Here is a 25,415-nt window from a genome sequence, read left to right as displayed (position 1 = left end):
CGAAGACGGATGCTGTTTCCTGCGTGCACTGGAGATAATGATGCTAAGAAAATAGTTAACGTTATTTAAAGTTTGCTTAAGCGAAGTACTATTTCCGTTACAGTCAAATTTCAATTCGAGTGTCCATCAAAAGTTTTTCAAACAATTAATACTTAAACATTCTAAACTTGAAACGTTTTAACTTGCATAAAAAATATACGTTGCGCGTGCATTAATTTTGCCTTTACGTTACCTGTTCGGGCGCTGTAAGATATCGATGGCCGTAAGTAAGGGACTTTTATTTTGAAATGTCCCAGACAGCTACCTACACTAGCATCAGATAAGTGCGCTTCAGCATGTTGTCGGTGCGGAAATAAAGTTAAAGCTTAAACAATCGCTCACGTCGAAATAATGGATGACCGCGAACTGGACCTCACTGAGGCGCAAAAAGCAGTCAAATCAAAATATCCTGCAATCACCAAGAAGTACGAGTGTAAGTGGAATCAAACTCACAGTCTGTTCCGCCCGTGTCATGTAAATAACACGAACGAAACTTTAACTCGCATTACGTAAAGGTTTGGTCACAGACACAACATGTAGATAAGTATAAGATTGTGGAGGAGTTTGAAGAATCATTTAAAGCAGCATTTATTTATTTGAATATCTACTTTTGTTGGGGAATTGTAGTATGGTGAAGAGTCGTGCTCGTTAGGATTCATCAGGTCACGTGACACGCATGCTTCCGGGTTTCGTTAGCAGGACCACAAGTCCAACGCGAGGCTACATTCATAAGATTATTAATATAGTAGTAAATTATTAGTAAAGCAGTTCTGCTGCTGCTGTTATTATTAATCATATTATTTAAAAACAGTAAATTACTAAAGCAAATAGTCAATATAATCTGGTTATTTTATGTTGAACTTTCCTGTTTACACACATATATAACGTTTTATTAGAAAGAGACAGAAAGTATTCCTCTAATAAATTACAAGAAAATTCAAACTGAATTGTGAGTCTCTTATGTGTAATGTGTAAATTCTCTATGGTCCCCTGCCCACAGTTTGTAGTTTATTTCACTTGACATTTTATTTTATTGCCTTTTTTATTGCTGTTTTGTCTGGTTTTTAAGAGTGTGACTTAACACCATGTCATGCTTTGTCTGGTTTAGATCTCGACCACACAGCAGATGTCCAGTAAGTATGTGTTCTTGTGTTTGAAATCTCGTGAACTTCTGGGGGTTTCTGATATAATATTGTCTAAATTAGTTTTTCCCGCATACTGCAGGATTCACTCATGGGGTGATTCACTGGAGGAGGCGTATGAGCAGTGTGCCATGGGCATGTTTGGCTACATGACGGATACAGAAACTGTGCAACCCATTGACACCGTCGAAGTAGAGTCAGAGGGTGAGAGAGAAAATGACATGCATTTAAACCATATTTACACAATTTACCTAAATTCTATTTAAATAAGTCAAATTTAAACAGCCTGTTGGACACTCAAAATAAATAAGAAAGATGTTGTCATGAGCTTTTTTTTGACAGCTGGGAAAGGCACTAGTTTTCATCTTTGTTTGCATGCTCTGTGACCACTGTAATTTCACAGTTACACACACACACAATTTGTCACAACATTTCCTGGAATTTCACTAATAACAGTATGGATCAAAATAGGGATGAGCAGAAAAAGTTGGTAATTTGTGATGTATTTTTATATTAATTGTACCTTTAAAGCGTCTCTACAGTATGGTTTGGGGCTTATATTCACTACGGTAACCCTGTACAGCAGTAAGGCTGACTGAACAAATTATAGGAGTTAATAATATAGAGGGATGATTCAACCAAAAATGAAAATGCTGTCATCTCCCATTTACTGCCATAGTAGAGAAAAGGAATACTATGGGAGTCAGTGGGGGATGGGATCTGTTTGGTTACTGACATTCTTCCAAATATCTTTATTTGTGTTTAGCCGAACGAAGAAATGTATGCAATCTCATTCTGAGTTAATGAGGGCAGAATTTTCATATTTTGGTTAACTATCCCTTTAACAAATGACAATAAAGAATAAATTAACAATGATACAAAACATTTGTTTGCGCAGTAATATTTTTTTAGCTTTAAAGACCAGACAAAATATTTGTATGCAGATTTAAGATGATAAATTCTAAGTCTTGGAATAAGCTCATTAAATGCTTGCTAAATGAGACCCTGTCTGGTAAGGATATAATAATGTATAGATGGATACAGTATATAAACAATTAATACATGACACAGGAGAGTGTTTTTTCTTTTCAGGAGAGGATCTTGAGTCACTTCTCTTTCATTTTTTGGATGACTGGCTTTTTAAGTTCAGCGCTGATATGTTCTTCATTCCAAGGGTAATGCGCACACGGAGATAGACAGTACTATCCCATGACTCCAGGAATTCTTTCAAACTGATTCTCTATCCTACAGGAAGTGAAGGTTTTGCACATAGACCGAATGCACTACAAAATTCGCTCTATAGGGTAAGTGGTAAACTTGTTTAAAAAATAAATCATAACGTGATGTGGTTTTAATTTTCACATTGGGGAAAAGGAAAGGTGTTGGATAAACAATGGAATATTTCCTTCCTGTATAGCTCCAGAAACATTAGTGAAGTCTCTCCTGTCCACACTAATATACCTAACCTTCATTCTGCCTGCAACGATCTGTAAAAATACATATTGCATTTTGTCGAAACATCATAGCAAATTTTAAGTTTTTTAAGCCAAATATGATCCAGGGAAGAAACTCTTCTTACTGTGTGGTAAAAACACGGAAAGTTGGGGCGTTACTGCAAAATATCCCAAATGACAACATTTCCGGTGGTTGATTTATTTACTACAGATTTTCTGTAAGTGATTTGATGATGTTTTGGAAACCATATTTAGTGTTGTGACTAGAAGCAAATAAAAACGTGTGATTGGATCAGATAGAATAAAATACAGTTGTTTACATTTCTGCAATGCATAACAGCGAAATGATGGTCCCTATCTATAACATGGTTGAATTGAAAAAGTAAATACCCCATCAAATCTCCCAGCCATTATGTAAAAAGTGTTGAAAGCATTACAGTTTATTTTTGTTGAGGGCTCTGCACAAAGCCACTGAGGAATTCCGGTTCAGCTGATTTTAACTACTTTGGCCATCAAAAAAAGCTTTCACTTTGACTAGTCTGCCCCTCTGTTCCTGACACAGCCCTCATTTTCCAGTGCCTTTTTAAGGTCGTAGTCAGGAATTTCTGGGAACGAGGTACCTGCATAGTGTGCTCACTTGCAATATGTTCTTATGGGTTTTTATGCCAGACAGAAAATAACAATAAGTATGCGGTCAAAGAAAATATTTGGAGAGATGAGCTGAAATATAATTTTTTGGCATAATACCTTCTTGTGAGCTTTTCTTGAACTGATTTGCAATGGGGAATGTGGTGCTGATTCCAACAGTCAAATTTCATCTCATTCTTCTATTACAGATGGGGGGAGGAATTCAGTCTAGATAAGCACCCTCAGGTAATCTGCCAGTCTTTTAAAAAAACCTGTTTCAACTTTCACATTTACAACATGCTTTCACTTTTAGGTTCTTGTTGAAACCTCTGGTGCAACAGTAGCTCTCAGTTTGATGTGTTGAGAAACTGGTTGCTGTGGCATGAAGTCAATGATATGTAAAATCTTTGATGGTTTGCACAACTTTCCCGATAAAATAAGCCAGCTGAAATACCCAGTTGTCACCACTTGTTTTTGTTGGGGTATCTTAAGTTTTCTGAGGTAGCTTCAACAGCATCAATAGTCACGCCTTAACATAAATGTAGTTGTTTAAACGTAAAGGATAAACGTTTACATTTCAGCTGCATGAGGGGAGAACAGACGAGCCGTCTCTCGTGACCGGTTTCACAGACAAGGCTTAAGTCTAGTCTCAGACTAAAATGAAAGACAATGTCATTGCCACTGTTTTGTCTCAAGATGCACAACAGTAATTTTTTATCTTTTTTTTATCTTTAATGTCCTATTTTAACTAGAATCTCATAGTCCTGGCTTAAGCTAAGTTTTGTCTGTGACACTGGGCCTCAGTGTTTCTCTTCAGCAAATCTCAATTCAACCGTCACTTTTCACATTTGTTTTTAAGGCAGAGAGTATAGAACGCCATTCTATAGCATCCTACAGTTTTACATTTTAGAATAAGAATGTTTTTTGCCAGTGAACATTTAGCGTTTTTTGGTCAAACATATTTTTAGTCTGGGCACAGGTTTTATTTGACAGAAGTTTGGTTTATCTTCTAGTTTCAACATGTTCCCAAGATTAGTTATGCGATCACACATATTTCTTGAATAAATATTGACACTGGAACATTAAAACCATTTGTGGACCTAGTTTTACAAATAACTTAAAAATGTAGGAATGTTTCAACCGGTGATGTCATTGCAGAGGTCATTTAGTTATTTTGTTGATAAATTGTTTGTTTTAAGTGTCTCATTTGTTAAAGGGGTCATATGACACGACTTAAACGTATATTTTTGTTGTTTTAGATTTAATGCAACATGTATGCATGATATAAGGTTAAAAAACGCTGTATTTTCCACATACCGTGCATGTTTGTATCTCCGCCGTAGGGGATTTACATTAGAAGACCCGTATATACTCATATGATGAATGAAGACAAGAAGTCAGGAATGCAATTAATGGAAGAAAATTTAATGAAGAAAAATAGTTTGTAGTGTTGCCAGCAGAAGTCAGCTTCGGCACTCTCACGGAGTTCAACTGGCCTGCCTGCCTTACATCCAAAATGCAGAAGTATTTAAGCTAACAGAGTCAACTAACAACCATGGGAAAATCAAGCTCGCATGATTGGTTATCAATAGATAAACTAGAACACAAAGTTCTTAAACACTACTGGAGTCATGAGACAGGACTTCTAGTCATATAGACGGTCAAATATGACGGGCATGTACTATAATACGGACTAAAACATGACGTTACGTCTGACACCTGATTTTCCCCTTTTCTCACTTTCCTGAAACAATACAATCACACACACGCAAACCTCTCAAGGGTAGAGTGTGTGCTTGCAGATGTTTTTCGAACACGATGAAGTCCATTTTCACAGTCACACTGACCTAGCAGGAAGAGCGAGCCTACGCATTCATTAGAGAAACCATGAATTATTCTCTACCTTCTAACAGAAAAGGTTGTTATAAGTCATGGTTAAATCATACATCATAAAAACTAAGCTAATGCTGAATAATAATTGATTAATATTTGTCAAAACCACATAAAAGTATTTATATTGAAGGGACCCGTCCCTTCACCTCTTTGCCCCGCCTCTCTGAAATGCGCTGATTTTTTGCAAAGCTCCTGGCTCTGAAAAGCGAGGTGTGCAATGATTGGCCAGTGCGTAGTAATTGGTGGAATACTGCAAGCTTGTGACGGAAATGTAACGCCTCTTACCATATTTGAAACATCAGGTTCTTCTTGAATTGTTCTGACAGGTACGCCCACCTTACTTGTGTATACATTTGGGTGGTCTCGGTCAAATCATACCACGATCTGACGTAGATTTGTGGGGGTGTGGTTACACGAGGCGTTTCAGGCAGGTCTGGGTGTGCATTCGCTTTTAGATAGATTACATCTTTTTGTTCCGACACTTCAATTTTTGCAATTTAATGTGTCTACTACATGCACGGGCAACTGTTAGGATCCAATTTAGATCTAACTTTTGTCTAGGTATAACGTTTAAGAGTCAAGTCGATGAAACACAAGTTTGGTTCCATGGACCAAGAATGATACAGACACAGAAGTGCAGTTTCAATCAGAGTCAAATCTTTATTCAGAAAGGCCAAGTATATGTGAAGTTAAAAGAGGAAGTGGGCTAGTGCTAATCATTGGCATAGCCACACTTCAGCCATCATCCATCATCATGCACATTAAAGTGTAATGCTCAACAATACGTGAGTTCTGTATACATTGGCTGATCTTAAATCATACACCGACATGAAGTCTGTCGTGTACTGTAATCATTCAACAGGACATGTATTTCCTAATGGCAAAACAGGCACATGGTAACTCAAGATTCGTACAATCTCAGAGCAACTTATAACACACCAAAGACACAGAAAAACACGTATTCGCAACGCATGACCCCTTTAGCATTAGTTATTAGTTAACTAATCTTATGTGAGAATGATTTTACATTGCAATTGTTTGACATTTTAAAGCAGAACATTTTGAAACATTTTATTAGTTTCAAGACCTCACTTTCATTGTTGTTAAGGTCAATGGATGTTTAAATGCTCAAATAAAACACTCAAATTATATACAGACAGTGTTTTTATAAGGTAAATTTATTACACAACTGAATAAAAAATGACTGTCTGTGTTTTAACAGATGTCTCCTCGTCTAATGAATGCGTTTGGTTGAGCCAATGTTGCCATTTTTAAGTTCATGACATGTTCATTTCTGTTTCACAGGGCACGGAAGTGAAGGCAATCACCTACTCTGCCATGCAGGTTCATGACAAGGAGAAATCAGAGATCTTCGTCATAATTGATATTTAAAGTCTTGACATGGTTTTAAAAGATTCTACCTTTTACGAAGTATGGACACCTGAAATACTGTACGTTTACGTTAAGGTTGACTTTATTTTTCAGTAAAAAAATATATTTTGCACTACACAAGGTAACCATTATACCTTTATAATTTCAGATACGTGCTTTTTATTATTTTTAGGTAATTTTAAATGTTGAATACATCATAAAAATATGTATGGTTTTATTTATAAACGCGTTACACGAAGCAGCAGCTTTACATTTTCAGTCGTAGACATTGTTTGTAATGAGGTAAATAAAGTCAAAGATATAAAATGTTTGCGTTACTCGTCTCATTTCATACTGTTAATCAAACCTATAAATTGAGACTTATTTTAGGTTATGAAACAGCTTGTTGGAATGCTTGATTCTGATTGGCCGGTGCATTATTACCTTATATCCACCTCTCAAAACTAAAAACACATAGAAACCCAGATACAGCAAATCCTTTGGACAAGTATTTTTGACTAATGAAATAGGAACATATCTTTCAATAACACATATGACTTTATATTTACAAATGATTAAACCAAATTTCCTGTTCGTGACATCTGAATAGCATCTGCATTGGGTAAAAATTGAGCTAGTTAAATATTTCAAATTCACATTTCATGTCCAGATTTTTTTCTCATGTGGCAAGTAGCCGTGTAATAAGCGAGATAATGTACTAGCTGCCGACTGTTATCGCGAAATAAGCCCCTTCGGTGCGATAGAAGACCCTCGGCTGCCTTTCAAAGATGAGTTGAAACCAAAAAATGTTTTCCAACTTGATCAGATACACTTTGGGTTACAAAATCATTCAATAAATTAACCTATTCAGACAGAAAGAACCATTTGTACATTCAGTCTTATTAATAATAATATTTCAGCAGTGTTTGTGGTCTTGAAGTGACACCTCTTAACTTCTAAGGCTTCCATCAATATGTTTCATCCATGCCTCAAATACACACAAACCAGGCAGACAATAAAAAAAAGAATGATCTCAATTACAGAGTGTCTTAAAGAGAGGCAGAAAACTAAAATTAAATACAACTTGAAAAGGAATGTGTCATATACTTGATCTCAGTAAGGGACTCAGTCTCTAAAAGAGCAGGGTAATTTTCCAAATATGGTCACAAACCTGTCCCTACACTTTACAAGCATGTTAAAAGCTTCCAAATGAAAATATGCAAGCACCTTTTTATGATGATGATTGCTATTTAAGTTTTTATAGCGTTCTATATTTTCTTTCTAAATAAATTTGAATTGAATTTGTACTTACAAAAACAAGTGTCCGCCCTCCCTATGTTTAACTCTTTTGTGTGGTGTACAAACTTTTCCTTTTCATATTTTTTTTAAATAAAGTTAACCAATTAAACACGAATGTAGTACCCAATAAATGCATAAAAATGCAAACCAAAATAATTATTTATTAATATAAATAATGAAAAAAATATATCTGTCCTTTGCTTCTGTTTCATTGGTTACACAAACTATTATTTTGAAAGAATAAAAATAAGCAAATAAGGTCAAAGGTCTGCTCTGTTCAAACACACATGGTGAGTGTCCCTTTCCTTAATATAGGTTAGAGATTTTATTTACAATGTCGCTTTTTGGTGTGGTCCTTTAAGAGCGTCATTGGTGTTGCTTTGGTTTTCGTCAGTATGAAGGATTTTTTTTGTAAAAGAAAAAATGTTTATCGTTATTGTGTATAGGTTTTAGTGTGCTTTTGAGGTGCCTTAGCCATCATTTTGGAAAATTAGCCTTTCATGAAAATTTGTCACTGGTGTTGTCGTCACTGGTTACAAATGATTTTACGATACTGTTCACTTTATTTAAACAATTCATTTTGTTTTAACACCATTGCATTGGGTTTATGTTCAAACACAATTGCATTATGTTAAACGGACTAAAAACAGTAATGCTTTGGATAAGGTAAATGCTTACATTTTAAATGAAAATGTTTCAATCAAGTAGGTCAACAAATATTTGAAGCTAAGTTGTATTAAAGTAGCGTTATAGAAACTAGGAACAGGATTTCCACTTCCTGTCATGCTTTGCACGTGGCTGAATAGGGAGAGTAAAATTTGCAATAAAATGTGATTTTATACATCTTTTATCAAAATTATAAAATGGGGATATTTTTTCATGTTTAATACTCTTTAATATTTCTATTTAATAGAGTTTCTGGTAGCTCAATGTTTTTGGGGAATCACCATTGTGGTAAAGTGTAGAGCATGCGCTTGGGGAGGGGACCGGCTAACCAGATTTTAAGTTGTTTTTAATGGAAGAACAAGTACTTGGGGTATGCAGTATGTGTTAAAAAAAACTTCTGGCTAACTTCTAGCAAAGAAAAGCTATATATTTAGCTCATTTAGTGTGTGTTAAAAAATAACAGCCATACCAGAAAGTAACTTACCTTAAACTAACATAAATCAACTATGGACACTGGTTCCACACAATGGAAACACGTTATCTCTACTTAAATACTTTTAGTAGGATGAACTTAATTGATTCAAGTTATTTGGACATGGTTGTTTAAGTTTACTCAGTTTAGTTCATCATACATTCTTTGAATAGAGATAACATATTTCTGTTGTGTGGAACCACTGTCCATAATTTAATTAAGTAAATTTAAAGTATCCATTTTTTCAGTGGATATGCAAATAATATGTACGATAAAATCACTAAATAAGGAACAAGATTCAAGTTGCCCGTTATTATTGGTAACAATGTTATCATGCAGGTGAATACTAATCATAAATGTTTAGGCATGAAAACCGAAATGACATTTTTTGACTTTTTGAGGTGAGAAAGTCACTGTTTTTTGAGTAACCCAGCAGCAGAAAACCAAAATAAAATAAAAAAATCAAGCAGAAATGTCTCTGCTCATTTACAATTATAATTTGAGTTGGGCAATTCCATCATATCATGAAGTTGTTTCTGCTTGTTACTGCAGTGTAACCATAACAGAACACTGGTAGAGAACATGAAGGTGACACACATAATGGCAAGAATCACAACAGATATATGAATGCCTGTGTTTCCATCTGCAATATAAAAAGACAGAATATCACAACAAGGAAACCTTTCACTTGCGAGACAGAATTAAACAGGATATCCAATGATGAAATAAATATTGGGAGTCATGTAAAATTATCTGTAACAGACAGAGGATATGCACAGTCAACCTGAAAAATAAGTTGGGCAAGACCTATGATAAATTTAACATGAAAACTGTTTTGCATCTGGCCTAACATGCATCATTGAACAAGTTGATTCTTGCATCATGTCTGAAGCTGTCTTCATACAGTAAAATGAGAAAGCGGTGAATAGAATTGCACACCTTAAGGCTATGTTTTGTTAAGTCTTATATTAAACAATAGTCCCACCCAGTCTCAAAACACGGTTAGTCTTCAAGCACACACGTGTTTCATCTAAAGCATTGAGAAACATTAAAAGATTTTAAACTTGTTCCAGCTTGTTGAGACATAAAGGGAAAATTCACTAAAAAATTTAAGTTCTGTCATTATTTATTCGAAACCTGTATAAATTTCTTTGTTCTGCCAAACACAAAGGAAGAATAACCAAACAGATCTCATCTTCCATTGACCCCCATAGTATTTATTTTCCCTGCTATGGCAGTAAAGGGAGGTGTTATCTGTCTGGTTAGTGACATTCTTCCAAATTCCTTCCTTTGTGTTTTCTATACAGTTCTTGAACAATCCGACAGTGAGTAAATTATGACAGAATTTCCATTTTTGGGTGAACTGTCCCTTTAATAACTATAAGGCTTTTACTTTCTACGCTTCTTAAAACTTCTATTTGAGGTTATTCCTGGATTCACAGTGAAAACATGTAAATATTCCACAAACAACATGAACTTGAAGTACATCTACTGTATAAACCACTACTCTGGGTGTGCCCATTCGTGCTCTTGGAGATCTGCTGTTCTGCAGAGTTCAGCTCCCAGACAAACATATTTTAAAGTCATTCAGGATACGAGAAAAATGACCGCCGTCTGTATTTGCAGAACAGCAGATGTCCATGGTCAAGAATTTGGCTCCCTTGAACTACACATATGTTTCTTTCCTCCCGCAGCGGTTTGGCACGATGTGGTTATGCTCACCTTTGCTGAAATTCACATGTCTCTGCATTTCCTGATAAACTGCAGGGTTTTTCAGAGTGAAGGTGATGTTAAATGCTGGATTCTTTGTAACATAACTGCTTCTTAAGAAGAAAAGACCTTTATCTTCAGACAAGACATTCGACTGGTCAGGGAGATTCTGGCCTCCTGAGTCCTGCCACACCACCTCTGGCTTTGGAAATCCTTCAGTCTCGTATTGGATGGTCACATCGTTGGGGTTGAGATGGATGCTTAACCTCGGCTCTGAATAGTAGGCTAAAGAAACCACAAAGAATTGTTTTAAACCCTGCCATTTACGCCTTCATCTGTGCCGGTAAACATGGAACCGCAAAAAATGTACCACTTGTTTTTCTACAACTGCATGGTCGTGTGACTCGTGTCCTATTCGGAGTCCAAGGACATTGTGGTTACATAGCCAGTTGGCATGTCAAAGAAAGAAATGTTTTGACTGCTTGTTCGTCGCTCTCTGAGATATTCATCGCTGTTAGTGCTGTGAGCAAGTTTAGATAAAATCAAGTATTTTAACACCAAATGGAAATTTATATTACATACCCACATAGATCAGCCGCACCACTCCTCTTTCTGATCCCAAGTTGTTGGTTACTACGCACAGGTACTCGCCTTTGTCTTCCTGTGTAAAGTTTGATATTGCCAGCGTGGCATTTCCTTCCTCAATCTGCTTGTGATTTAACTCTGTGCGCTTTCTATAATCTGAGCTTTGTCGGTCCAGCTGGTCCTGTTGGTAGTAATAGCTGTGAACAACACGTTTGTCCTCCACTCGCTGCCACGTTACCACCAGCTTTGAGAGATCGGGGTCTGGTGTGAATTCACAAGGCAGAAAAGCGGTCGCCCCACGGACCACCTTAATAGGTCTGGTTGGCACTTTGACAGTAAAAGACACTGGAAATGAGAAGAAAGTAGGATTATTAACAGTACTATCCAAACGTTTAAGGCACATTAGATGTTCCTAAAAATGTGTGTATGGGTGATTGTATAATTGGATATACACTTTCCCTTTCAAAAACACTTCCCTCTCTCATACACACATATCTCTCAATTCTGTTATATACATGTCCACCTTGGTAACAGAATTGACTATTTTAAGTTTACTGAGAAACTGCACTTGCTAGCATGTGATATTAAATTGTGGTTAAAATATCTTAAATAATCTACACCGGGATCAATGATCAGTTCTTATTTTCCTATGAAACAGTTTTGACATATTAGAAAAAAACTCTTGGCGCCAGTACTTCTTAGATTACAATATTTCAAGAGAAAAGAGCACATATGCCTTACAAGTCTTTAGATCTTGTCGGATAGGGAAAGTGACAATTCCTTGTAGGTAGTTTACCTTAGGCATAGTTGTGCTAGATAATTCCACAAATTTGAAGGTAACGAAAGGTACGCTAACAGAATCGACTCAAGATTTATCTACACATAAAAGTAATTTTTTAATAATGGCATGCTGTGGAAAGCGACTATTTAGCTTTAAAATAAATAAACAACATAGTTCTCACCAAAAGAAAAGCAGGATTATGCCAAAAACTAAGAGACCGTTCCTAATTTTAATTTCAAATCACAATTTCTAGATGTATTTTTGGTCATTCCAGTCCAGTGTTTGAACCTTAGAAGTGACAAAGTCATCCAACAGCAGTGTGAAAGACTGACCGCATGACAATGCCCATGAAAACTGTGATAAAAATCAAGGTCATTACATTTTATTTTACTTTTCCTAAATACATGTAGAAATATGACTGTTGTATTGCTTAAAAGGGAATATGTAATATTCTTTTTGTTATTTTACGCTTCTCCAGTTTTCACTTTCTGCAAAATGTAAAAAGAAATGTTGTTAGCAATTCACATAATTCAATTCCTTTTTTGGCGAATGTATATTTGGTTTTCATACTGGTAAATGATGGGAAATCATATGTTCACCCTGTGGGACTCCACAAAATATATTTGACAAAAATTATGATTTTGACCTATAAGACCCTAATTACAAAATATATATAATGTTATGGCCTGAAACATCTTGTGATCCTTGACAATTTCTTCGAAAAACTGTAAAACACCATCTGAACAAACCAGACTAATAAATGACTTTGGACGCCAAATAAACTGAGATTAGAATCACCTTAATCTTTTATTTGCTGAACAAACTTGAGATTCACTATTATTGCAAAACTAAAGAAAATAATAATTGTAATAGTCACATTGATTTCAGATTAGGCAAGGCAAGTTTATTTATAATGCACATTTTATACACAAGGGCAATTCAAAGTGCTTTACATAAATGCAAATGATTTAAGATCACAAATACTTTAGATTTTTAAGAAACAATAAAACAGCAATAAAATTGTGTAAAAAAATGTACTGTATATATACAAAGAATAAGTATAAATAAAATAAATTAGAAATAGAAGTGCAGTTGATGTAAGCCAGCACAGTGCTCCGGTTGGGATGCAAAGATAAACAAGTGTGTTTTTAATCTGGATTTAATTAGCTTCTGTTGGTGAACGCCTGATGTCTTCTGGAAGAGGTTCCGGTTGGGCGGGTGGGTGTAATGGCTAAATGCTGACTCGCCCTGTTTTTTGAGTAAACTCTTGTTATCTCAAGATAAGATGACATGGGTGTTGTCAACACTGTAATATTCTGTAATGAGCATTGTGGAAGTGAGTTTTAGACATCAATTTTGGGTTCCAAAATATACCTGAAATGGGAAAAGCCTACCTGATACTATTCGAATTTAACCCTCCCAATTTAAATCTAGATTAAAGACACATCTTTTCAGCCAAGCTTTCACTTCATGCATAGTTAATGAACAGCAGCTACGCTGATTATTCTCTCTCTGCCTATGCCTCGGGATGGCAATCCGGCAGGTCCAGATGATCGACATATGCCCATCCCCAACTAGAGATTACACCAGGAACAGCTGCAGACTGACTGACAATCCCAGCTCCATCTAATGCAATTCCACCAGCACCCAAGAGAAATACGACCATCTGAACATCCCAGCTCAGACCACTCCATCCCCAACCAAGAGCAAAGACGGACTATTTGTCACACTAATGCTTAAATTACACTTGGTATTTAATGCTAAACTTACATCACATGTCAGCAGTTTGAAGTTATAGCTGCATTCAGTGGCCCTGATTGGAGGTTGCTGGATGGGTGTTTGTGGGGAGAAGGAGGGCTCATTGGTTGTGGGGATTCATTTGCTGGGGCTGTGTGGGTCCGGTTTGGTCTTGTTTTGTGGTCAGTGTCGGTCAACAGAGGAATAAAGTTACAACATGCCATTACTATTTTCCCTGGTTGTTCCTCTGTTTTCTGGTGTCGATCGTGGAGTGGGACCAGGTTGAACCTGCATGGTTTTCGGCGAGAGGGATTTTCTGGGTTGCGGATGGTGGGCTCTCCCTCTTCCTCTTTGATATTTGCTCGGTGGCTTTTGGTCGGGGTCACTGAGTGCAGCCTGGTTTCTCCCGAGGTTTTTCCCCCATTAATCAATCATTGGATACCCATTGTTTGGGTTCCTTGCCACAGCAGCGCAGTGTTGGCTTGCTCACCGGGAGACTGCATTTATTGATTAATAAGATATTATTTATTATAATGATCTTACTCGTTCTATAAACACAATGCACTGTGCTGTGTTTTACCTTTTCTGTTTTCCTGTTTGCCCCTGTAAAGCTGCTTTGGAACAATGCACATTGTGAAAGAGCGCTATATAAATAAACTTGAATTGAATTGAAAAAGCCAGTACATACACAGTACAGTCAAGTTTTTAAGCAAACTTTTTAGTATTTGGAACTTTGCCTTCACTGTTATCTTAGAGGACTGTCGGGAAACAGGATGACACATTTCCCCAAAATGCCTGACAGTGACATTCCAAAGATGGACTTCACAATTCTGCTGCTTTTGTTAGCAATGTTTGCTATTTATATTCAGAAAAAAACTTGACATGAAATGTGAATTTGAAACTTATTATCTCATTTTAACAGAATGCAGACCTTTCACGAGGAGCGGAACGATGTTCAAATGTCACAAAAAGGCAATTTGGTTTTTGTCATTTTAATTCATAATTTTAAGTCATATATGTTATTAAAAGACGTTTTTTTATTTGATTAGTCAAAATGATTTGCTACATCTAGGCTAATGTGTGTCATTTGTTTTGAGCGGTTTTTATCTTTGGAAAATGTATGTTGCGACTGGCAGAATCAAGCATTATTACAACCAATGTAATTAAACTTGGCGGGAAAAACATGGAAATAAATCTGACAGCAGCCAGAAAACCACATATTGACGAAGGACACCGAGCTTCATTTTTAGAACAGCTAATGATTTTGTAGTCTAGATTTTGCAGTGAAATCTGAAGCAATATCTTTTGACTTAAAGGCTTTTGGTAATGAGCGCAGATTTGAGAAGTTTGCAACATCCCACAAAAATCAGCTCTTGTTGAGACCCAAGGCTCCAGAAGGGCTTCTGCAATATGCAATTTAAAAACGAAACAAAACATCTATTTAGACTGAAGTAAATAACACCCAGACACTCGGGGAAGTCTCCAAGGATAAGAGACAGGATGAGGCGTTACCAAAGTCAATATTAAAGAGCCAGACTTGCTCACTATTTTGATGTTTCAAATGCAGAATACCATTTTAAATACCGAAAACCAGGAATAAATCCATTTTCTGCCGGACAACAGCTACAGATGAAGACCAGGGCAACAAGTGACAAAAACAGGGAAAAATACAATGAATCAGTTTTGAATGACTACACGCAAACGATTAAGCTTTCTTTTGATGTATGGTTTGTTGAAATAGAACATTACCTGGCTGAGATACAACCGTTTAAAAAATCTAAATATTGAGAAAATTGTCTTTGAAGTTGTTAATCAGAGGCACTGGAGTCTGTAGCAGGCCATCAACTCACAAAAATAAATGTTTATATGTTTAGGATAGGAAATTTACAAAATATCTTCAAGGAACATGATCTTTACTTCATATCCTGGTGATTAAAAGAAACATGGATCATTGTGACCCATACAATGTATTTTTAGAAACCGTACTATTCCACCGTGATTAAACACAAACTCATTTCACCCAAAGAACCATAGGATGGGTGACTGCCAGCTACCAGACCGAAAAAACTACTTTCTGTCCACATGAATGGACCCTGTGTTCGTGTCCACAGAATCTAAACTTTCTAAACCACCTGCCGTCAACATTTTCTACATATTTACACAGCCACGTCACCTTAGATCAAACAAACCTATACAGGTGAATAAATGTTATATATATATTTTTTTTATTTTTGTTGTAAATGTGCTGTATCATAGTTCAGCTGAAGAATGTGTGTGGTGGTGGTGGGGGGTAGCCTCTGCCTTGTTCAGACAATGGTCATTTGTCTAAATGGGGCAGAATGAGGGAAACATAAGCAGGTCGTGTTAATATGGCAGACACAGCTGTGAACAGTGAGAAAACTCAAAAACCTCAGAGGAAAATGGTATTGCTCAGTCTCTGAACCAAAGCACATTATGAGCAACCACAAAAATACCTCAAAATGTTTTTTTTATAAAATACCAAATACCTTCCTTTTAAGTGTATCAAAATAAACTACAAAATACAGCGGCCACAACATGTGTCAAAATAAACTGTGGTATTTTTAAAATACAAAAATTAAGTAAAGAACTTGACAAGAGAGGGAGCATGAAATGTTTTTTACAAACCCTCTATCAATAGGCCTATCTGATCTTTCCCTTCACAGCTACACTGATTCTGTAGATTAAGTAAACAATGTTTGATAGCGAAAACTTTTCATAATGATAACAGCAATGTGTACCGCAAATGTACATGTGTGAAACATCTCTTTCATTAGGCTTCCTCAATGTACAAGCGTTTTTATTAAACACAATTTCAAGCACTGAAAGAAAATTCAATTTAATGAAATGCAAGAACCCAACTAAATCAAACCCTCACAATTACAGTGATTAGTTGAAAAATTTTATGTTTTCAACATTTATAGCGGATGTGAAGGATTTTATTGATTCAATGTAATTGAAATTGACCAATCAACTATCAATTCCTCATCAATTCCTAAACGGAGTATATATTCAACATACTTAACAATAAAGACTTTTTTAAATAATACATTATAATATAGTCCCTGGAAATGAAAGATAAACACGTTTCCACCATTTCTTAGTTGAACCGGAGCTGAAATAATTTTTATTTGCTTTAGTCGAGTAAGTTTTGCTTTATATACAATGCTATATTTGATATAAATCTTCCCTCGCGTGTGAAATCACACATACCAATGAGAACAAAACAACATAACGATGCAAATTCATAGCAATCGAGCATAAAAAGATGATCTAAAGCAGGGGTTCTCAACCTTTTGCAAGCTGGGCCCCCCAAAGCTGCTTCACTGATTTTGCAATACAAACTCGATCAGTTGCTCTCTGATATCATTGGACATGTCTACAATTCTCCTAGCGACTGTGTCATTGGACAGTGGTACTGCACCGAGTTTGGCTGCTGCACTATCGCCTATCATTATTCTGCACATGTCTTGCGCTGCCGGCAAAATGAGAGTCTCTGCGATTGTATGCGGTTTACCCAGTTTACCGATTCTTTTGGCCACTACATACGATGCCTCCAAACACTGTTTAGACACAGTGCTGTGCACTGAAATGGTTGCCTGTTGCTGATGGAGGCCATCAAGCTTTCTTTTAAAATATTCAGCTGGCTTATTTTTAATGCCAGGATGCTTTGTTTCGAGGTGCCTTTTTAATTTGCAGGGCTTCATACTGTCGTTTGCCAGCACCTCGGCACACACGACACACTGAGGTCTCAGATCAGCCGTAACTGTAAACCCAAACTGCAGGTATGTTTCATCGTACCTTCTAAGCTTTTTTGCAGCTGGTGGTGCGTCGGTTGGCTTGTTGGTCCGCACAAGAAATTTCTCCATTTTTGTTATGTGTTTTAAATAAAGTTTAGGCAATATGTAACTGTGTGTGTGGCTGTGTTGAGAGACGTATCAGGGGCTAATCAATCGGGACTTAGGGACGATCTTTAATTAAACGAACAAAATAATTATTTTGCAGACAATTCAGATTTTATTTTAATACTTAAAGATTGTAGTGTGTGTGTGTGTGTCTTAGTCGTGTGGGTTGTTTTAGCTAAGTGTAGCTACTGCCTAGCAGTTAAAAAAAAATACTGGCAAGGGCTGAGATTTGATCTAATCTTTAACAAAAATGTTTGTGGGTTTAGTCTTTAAAAAGACTGTTGGGGTTTTGTAGTAAAGGCTTATGTAAATCGAGATTGATAACAGACTAGCGAGAGCTGGCACAAGTGAACTTGGCAAGAGACTAGACTAGAGTGAATGGAGAGCTATGTCTTGAGTCAATTTAAATCGCAGTTATTTATTTTTGTATTTTGAGTGAGTGAACATTTACATTTACAACCCGCTCTGCAAGCTAGGGCGGGAACGGCGGCGGCCATGCGCATGCGCGATTCATTTGCAGCCTGGATGCGGAGGGGTGTGTGTCTCCTCTCTGCTCTGAGTGCTGCGTGAGGCTACTGAGAGTCTGACCGCCTTGAAGTGCTTTTGGACGGGAGAGGGGCTAACGGCAGCACACGCTGCTCGTTGTGAACAGTAGGCCTAACTGCAGAGTGACTCGTGCTTTTGAGTCTCCAAACACCACAAAAGTCTCCAAAAACAACAGTAAAATTCGCTGGATTTGTCACATTGACAAAAACAAGTCGCCAGGAGGATGATTTGTTTGTGTTATAAGCAGTGCTTGAAGTGGGGGAAAAGGTGGCGGTACTCTCTTTGCATTGGCAAATCATTACATTTTTACAGTGAAAAACAAAACTTGGAGATATTGCTGTTACAACAATTTAGTGTTTTTTATTTATTAACAACATAAATGTATTTAAAAATGTTTTTTTGTGTGCGTGGCTGCGTGTATTTCACAAAAACTAAAGGAAAGCTTTAGCTGTAGCCTATATTCTGACTAGTTTATTCGTTTTATATATATATATAGGCTATATATATATAACTAAATAGGACCTCAGGTTTTATATGTTTGCAATCTCTGAAACTTCTGCCCGTCATAAAAATTAATTCTGATGGTTCAATTTTCTGCATTTTTCGCATCCGTAGCAATTATTTTGAGGGTTGTTTTTGACAATTGAGAGCCACCAAATGACGAATATGAAAAAACGAATAAGACAGTTTCGGACTTTTGAGGCTTGCGCAGCTTCTCGAGGAGAAATCAAACAAATGAGCGCCGTTTTCTAAAGTCTATGAGCGCAGCACACACAAATAAACTAAATTGACATAGTGCAGTTAAATGTGGTGATTTTATATTTATAACTTTTGAATGCAGTTCAGCAACATGCATCACACGACCTGACGACCAAGAGAGCTGACAATTGACCGTCACTTAATTTACCATCACCTCACGATTGAAAATGTGACATTGATTTCATATGACAGTTCAACAAACAAGTTATTAATAGTAAGTCACATACATTTTTGACGAAATAATGACTGTTTTGGTCTATTTTAGCAGCGAAAATAGATCCGATGAATCCAAACAAAGATCACAGCATAGCGCATCTCACAGCAACAATCAATCTTGTTTTGAATGATTCAGTGTTTTGAACGAATCGATTGAGTCATGGATTCAATGACCCATGCACAAACATCTGTCTCATTCTTGATGAATCGGCCGTTTGAATGAATCGTTTGAATGAACGACTCAATGACTCGCTTAATAAAACCGCTTTTCACCTGCATTTGCGCTCACTATCCACAAACCAATCAAATTTGTTCAAAACTCTTTTTTTTTAAATCAGTCCAAACACATTTTTATTCAGGAGTTATGTATATACACAACTATAACTTTTTATGAAAGTAGTTTAGTGATAAAAAAAATGTTAAAAAAAATATTTTTTCAGTTTTTTTTTCTCTCCCATCCTGTAGTCTACTCGCGCCCCCCCGGGAGAGTGTCCGCGCCCCCCCGGGGGCGCGCCCCACCGGTTGAGAACCAGTGATCTAAAGCAATACAGCGTGACGAGAACGTGCATCACTCCGGATGATTCACAGGGAGGGAAAGAGGAAGGGAGGAAGGAAGGGAGGGAGAGAGAGAGAGAGAGTGAGGAAGGGAGGAAGGGAAGGGGAGAGAGCGCTTTTGATATGTTCTCCTGTTTGACCCCATAGAGGGAGGAAGGAAAGCGAAAAGTATGGGAGGCCGATTAGGGTGAAATACATTAAAACGCTTGCCTGTTTAAATTATACTTGCGCTGACATGTGAAACATTTCCGCTTATGTAACGGGGACCGCTGGCTTAACACAGAGTTTGAAAAGCTAATTTAGTTTTGTATGAAACAGACGCTGTCCCACAACCAGTTGCACCTGCACAAAGGTAGTGCACGCCTGCACTTTTGAGGGAGAGAGCGCAAAAATTCATTGTGACCGGAAGTCGTTTCGTTATTACCGGAAAACACTTTGTTGTCTCTTCGAACTCGTGTAATGAATGTAAACAATGAATTATTTCTTATTATTGGTCACGTTTGGCTTTTTTATGTTTAATTATCAGCCTGTTATTGCTAACTATGACGAATTATTTAATCAACCGCGCTTCCGTGTAGGCCTACACTGAAATGACTTCCGGTCACACTGAAAAACTCGTGAATGGAGAAGGGTCTAGCTGCAGACCAGGCCAGATGCACTGTCAGCGGCGCATGCGCACTCCGACACATGCACTGTCAGTGGCGCATGCGCACTCCGACACATGCAGTCTCAGCCGCGCACTCCAACAAACGAACTGTCAGAAACGTGTGTGAATTAAATGCACCAACAGGCCAATTGTAAGTATATTTATTAAATATTCCATTTATTTATTTATTCTCATACAATATTAAGTGGAAGTGAAAGTGTTGTTTTAACTATATTCAATTCGAACAAGATTAAGTCGAAGTAAACATGTTATTATGAATTATTTTACAAATGTAATCGAAAACTTTCTTTAACATTATCAGACGAATGTTGTAAGTATATTGCTTTAATTCATACAGTATTATATAGCTGTAAAAGTATTGTATATAAGACGATGTTTTCCAAAACTAACTTAATCCTTATAATCAATAGTACCAGATATATCGCATCTATGATACTTGGGTAACGATACCTGTTCTTCATACAGTGATTTATTGAATAACTAACGTTATCTAAATTAATTTTGTAGCGTTGCTTGAAAACTCACAGGAAAGGTTGTAGGTGACCTGCACTATATAGTTATTTTTTTAGACAATGTGTTTCTCAAAATTATTTAATAGGACGTTGAAATCGATCAAATATAGGGTAACTCAGGTAACTCCGAAAAGTACCAGCAACCTTAAAAAGGTAGTCGTAAAGGTAACAAAAAGCTATATTTGCTTTTTAGGTAGATGAAACCAGTCTTTTCATTTGTAAGTTTGCATCGGAGAAGCAGGTGGTTCAGTCTCCACGAAAAGTAGGTTTTGTTAGAGATGTTATGGCCATCATTGTTCAGCATATTTTTATTTATCATCTTCTGCATTGTTGTTTCTTAGGAGCGTGTCATGACAGATCTTAAAACTGCCAGTCAGTGATGCTTGGAGAACTCTTGGGATCTTCTTTGCTCAGTTCAGCTTCCACTTATAATGTGCATGGAGGGTGATGAAGCTGCAGAGGCCTTGGAACAGTTCTTCACTACAGATGTCATAGAATATGATAGTGTAGAGCCTCTGATGTTTGTTTTTACTTTTATGCAGGACATGCATACATTATTAGAGAATGTGGTGGACAAAATGATCTTTAGAGTCTTTTGTCGAGTACAAAATTGAAAAAGGTTGTCCATTTTTTGTTTTGGGTTATGATTTTATGTTACATTTTTTCACAATGCCACATATGGCCCGTCCTGCTCTTTATTTATATATATATATGTATATATAGTATGTCTATATAACAAAACTTTATCATTAAACCATTGATTAACAAGCACCTGTTTATTGTAGAATGAGACATTTATGTATATATGTGTCTTTGTTTATAATTTTAGGCCGGAAGAATACGTGTACAAGAAAAGGTTTTATTTAGTAATGTATTTTCATTATTAGTGTAGATGTTCATTAATGTATTTCAGCTATAATTATAATAAATACCTGGCTTTGACCCGAACCACCATTATTCACGGTACTATTAAAAAGCAGTAACCTTAACATTTTATTAATAGAATCTTACAGTTCACCTCGTGAAATACGCTAGAGGGTGCATGTGACCAGTGCGCATGCGCGGCTGAGAGTGCATGTGACGAGTGCGCATGCGCCGCTGACAGTGCATCTGACGAGTGCGCATGCGCCGCTGACAGTGCATGTGTCTGACAGTGCATCTGACGAGTGCGCATGCGCCGCTGACAGTGCATGTGTCTGACAGTGCATCTTCTCGTCTGCAGCCAGATGCTATTGCGTGAATGCACTCTGGTGCAACATTATAAAGGCCGATGTTTCTGTTTCATAAATATTGAAGCAAATATGCTTTTCTAAAAGGAGCCGTTGTATACGGTTGTATTGCCCTATTTGTACATATAAGTGCGCACGTTTTCAATGTTTTTCGCCCTAATTGGCCATGTAAATGCGCAAGTTTTTTTGATGTATTTCACCCTAATCGGCCTCCCATAGAATAGGCAAGTCTTTTGTTTTGTTTGGGCCCGCTCATCAGATTATAGTTAAATTTTGATTTTTATTAATTAATTTTATCGTTTCCACGTATGACACCAAAACGCTTGAATCTAGAAATCTGTTTCAAGTTGTGATTTTTGAGACGAAGTTGTTTAAAATTTTATCACAGTTATTGTACGTCCTCTCATATTCCTGGACTTAAAACTGGGGACGTAACAATTAGGGATGGGCATTTAAAGCAAAAATAATATTCGAAGATCGATGAGAACTATTCGAAAATTATTCGAAATTCGCACCCCTCCCCCACATGGACGCATTTACAGTATTATACACAGACGGAGAGAGAGAGAGAACATTTACGCTTTAAATCAGTATGACGGCACATGGCTTTATGTATTATGGAATAGGCAATCTTACGTTAAGCAATACATTAAAATAACGTGCTGAAACAAATATATAAACAACCGAATGACGGCACTTATTAAAAGTACGTCGATCAGCATCAACCGCTCATAATACTAGAACATTTCCTTGTAAAATATGAGCATGCACATTTATACCAACTAAAAGACAGCAGTGTGATTAATCAGGAAAATATAATAAAGCCATAAAGATTTTAGACAAGACTTAAAAGGCGTTAAAACATATTAACCGAATGACGGCATTTATTAACAGTTCGGAGCGATTTCATGCATTAATAGTTCATAAGGCTTCAGTTTCTTTTGTCATGAAAAAGTTTCTGCAGTCTGGCAGTGATGGTTTTTCTAGACTAACAGTAAACTCGGGCTGAACAAACTCCATAAGATTTTTAAAACCCTCTCCTCCGACAAAGCCGATCGGAAGCAGATCATCTTGCTAGTTAGAGCCGTTATTTGCTCCGCCCGTTTGGGATCCAAATTGGTTGTTCTGACCATAAACTAGCAACTGATTGCTGACCTGTGGATGGACCTGCTGGGTGCTTCGCCCTGAAATGATTGTGCATCGTAGTTGTTGATCCATGATAAGCCAGCTTTGCATTGCACAGTTTGCACTGCACTTTATTCTCATTCATTTTATTAAAGGTCCCCCACACACAGAACACATTTTTGATATCAATTTATCGTATCCGTTATGCCACAAGGGTCTACAGTGTGCGTAACTTCGTTACCAATTCTTGTGGGAAAATGTTTTGCTCTACTGTCTCTTGATTGACATCCTTTAGGTTTTAGGTGCGTTGTTATTGGCAGCGCCACCCTTTGGTTACATGAACGCGTTACACGTGAAAACACGGCGAGTTTTTTAAGATCGCACACACTATTCGAAATTCGATAATTAAATATACTATTCGAATATTCGGAATTCGTGACTCACCCCTAGTAACAATCATTAATTGTGGGACAATGTACGTCCAGTCAGTTATATTGCAAATAAACCCCTTCAGGTTGGCTGTTCGTTATTCCTTACTCAATATATGACTTTTGATTTTAAAAATGTATTGATACAAATGAATTTAGATCAATAAATGACGCTTAAATGAACACCCAAAAATTTGGACTCACTCTCGAGGTTTCCAACGACTGTGTACAATTTCTTTGGTCTGATGAACACAGAGAAAGATATTTATGAGAATGCTTGTAACCAAACAGTTCTTGGCCACCAACGACTACCATAGTAAGAAAAACTTCTTTAAACTGTCTTTGTTCTGAAAAAGTGTAGGAAAGTAAACCGTTCTGGGGCATTGTTCCTATGGCAGTCGTCGTAGTCATGGTGGCCATGAACTTTTTGGTTACAAGCATTATACCAAATATCTTAAATTTACTTTTACATTACATTACATTTAGGCATTTGGCAGACGCTTTTATCCAAAGCGACTTACATTGCTTTATACTATACATTTTACAAAGGTATTTGAAATTCCCTGGGATCGAACCCACAACCAATGCTATTACCACTGAGCTACAGGAAATCTTTCCCTGTATTTATCGAAACAAAGAAATGAATACAGATTTGGATACATATTAAAACAGAGTTGATTGATCAAATTACATCAAATGTTATGCCTTAGCCACTCCATCCAGGGTGTATCCTGCCTTGATGCCCGATGACTCCTGAGATAGGCACAGGCTCCCCGTGACCCGAGGTAGTTCAGATAAGCGGTAGAAAATGGAATGGAATGCCTTAGCTTCCCGTTGTTTACTTACAAGTTTGTATCCTCCATGACATGTGGACCCCAGACGTGTAACCATAGTTTTGGAGTAAATCCATAGAACTTACTTTCTATAGTTTTACTTATATAAAAGTAACCTATCTTTTTGTGTGTGCTGTTTACATTAAAAAATAAAGAAAGTCTTACCCGCACACGCCAGCTTGCTCCAGACGAGCAGAGAAGTCGCCAAAAACATCGTTTGGACGCTCATGACAACAGTGAAGTGAACAAACTACAAAAGGACATCAAACACGAAGGTGCGCAGCCGATGCCAATGCGCAGTAACCTTTAAAACTCACAAACTTTTCCTTTGACGCAAGAACAAATGTCTTCTCTGTTTAAAAAGGTCAGAGAATCAACTTAGGCAACCTAAAAGTCTTTCCGATAGGTAACAGAAGAGCAGTCGCACATCACTACACTCGGTGTGTGTGTTGGGCGGTGGTCCCGCCTCTTTAAAAGTGTAATTTATGCGCGATATTTTTCTGCGCACTTGTTTAATAGTTGAGCGCAATCTTTCGGTACCGCACGCAAACACTTTACTCACCTGAATACCAGATATTCTCTAATGTACCAAATCATTCCACTGGATAAAATAAAGAAGAACAAAAATGCGCATTCTCAGATGTTTCTCATGAGAAAAGGAAATCTCGCAAATCTCTACATTAATTTTACACCTCTGTAATTTTCATGGATTTGTAAACTGACATTGTTTATAATGTAATTTCTATGTCTTTTTCTCTCAGACACTACAGAACCTCATATCAGGATACACTTACGTTTCCATTTCCTCCACCAAAAGTTTAAATCCAGTGTGCAATGTGTGTGCAG

At 37.0% G+C, this 25,415-nt stretch overlaps 2 protein-coding genes across 3 annotated transcripts; one reads left to right on the top strand and one right to left on the bottom strand.

Annotated features, from left to right (window-relative positions):
* Positions 1 to 298: 298 nt before the first annotated feature.
* zbtb8os (zinc finger and BTB domain containing 8 opposite strand) lies at positions 299 to 6,853 on the top strand. Of its 2 annotated transcripts, none has more exons than XM_056760362.1 (7): positions 299 to 472; positions 1,148 to 1,172; positions 1,264 to 1,385; positions 2,274 to 2,356; positions 2,433 to 2,485; positions 3,472 to 3,508; positions 6,461 to 6,853. In XM_056760362.1, exons 1-7 carry the CDS (start codon positions 391 to 393, stop codon positions 6,545 to 6,547), a joined length of 489 nt encoding a protein of 162 aa, XP_056616340.1. In that variant the 5' UTR covers positions 299 to 390; the 3' UTR covers positions 6,548 to 6,853. The 2 variants fall into 2 exon arrangements, with proteins under 2 accessions (XP_056616340.1, XP_056616339.1); XM_056760361.1 differs by having other exon boundaries at positions 1,245 to 1,385.
* On the bottom strand, positions 5,791 to 25,019 carry LOC130431374 (butyrophilin-like protein 1). Its single transcript, XM_056760360.1, has 4 exons — positions 24,735 to 25,019; positions 11,256 to 11,603; positions 10,686 to 10,958; positions 5,791 to 9,606 (listed from the first exon to the last, which is right to left on the bottom strand). Exons 1-4 carry the CDS (start codon positions 24,796 to 24,798, stop codon positions 9,446 to 9,448), a joined length of 846 nt encoding a protein of 281 aa, XP_056616338.1. The 5' UTR covers positions 24,799 to 25,019; the 3' UTR covers positions 5,791 to 9,445.
* Positions 25,020 to 25,415: the final 396 nt, after the last annotated feature.

This window comes from Triplophysa dalaica, chromosome 11 (genome assembly GCF_015846415.1).
Source record: "Triplophysa dalaica isolate WHDGS20190420 chromosome 11, ASM1584641v1, whole genome shotgun sequence".
Classification (NCBI taxonomy): Eukaryota; Metazoa; Chordata; class Actinopteri; order Cypriniformes; family Nemacheilidae; genus Triplophysa; species Triplophysa dalaica.
The sequence above is the reverse complement of the archived record's forward strand: the minus strand, read 5'-3'. Positions and strand labels throughout refer to the sequence as shown.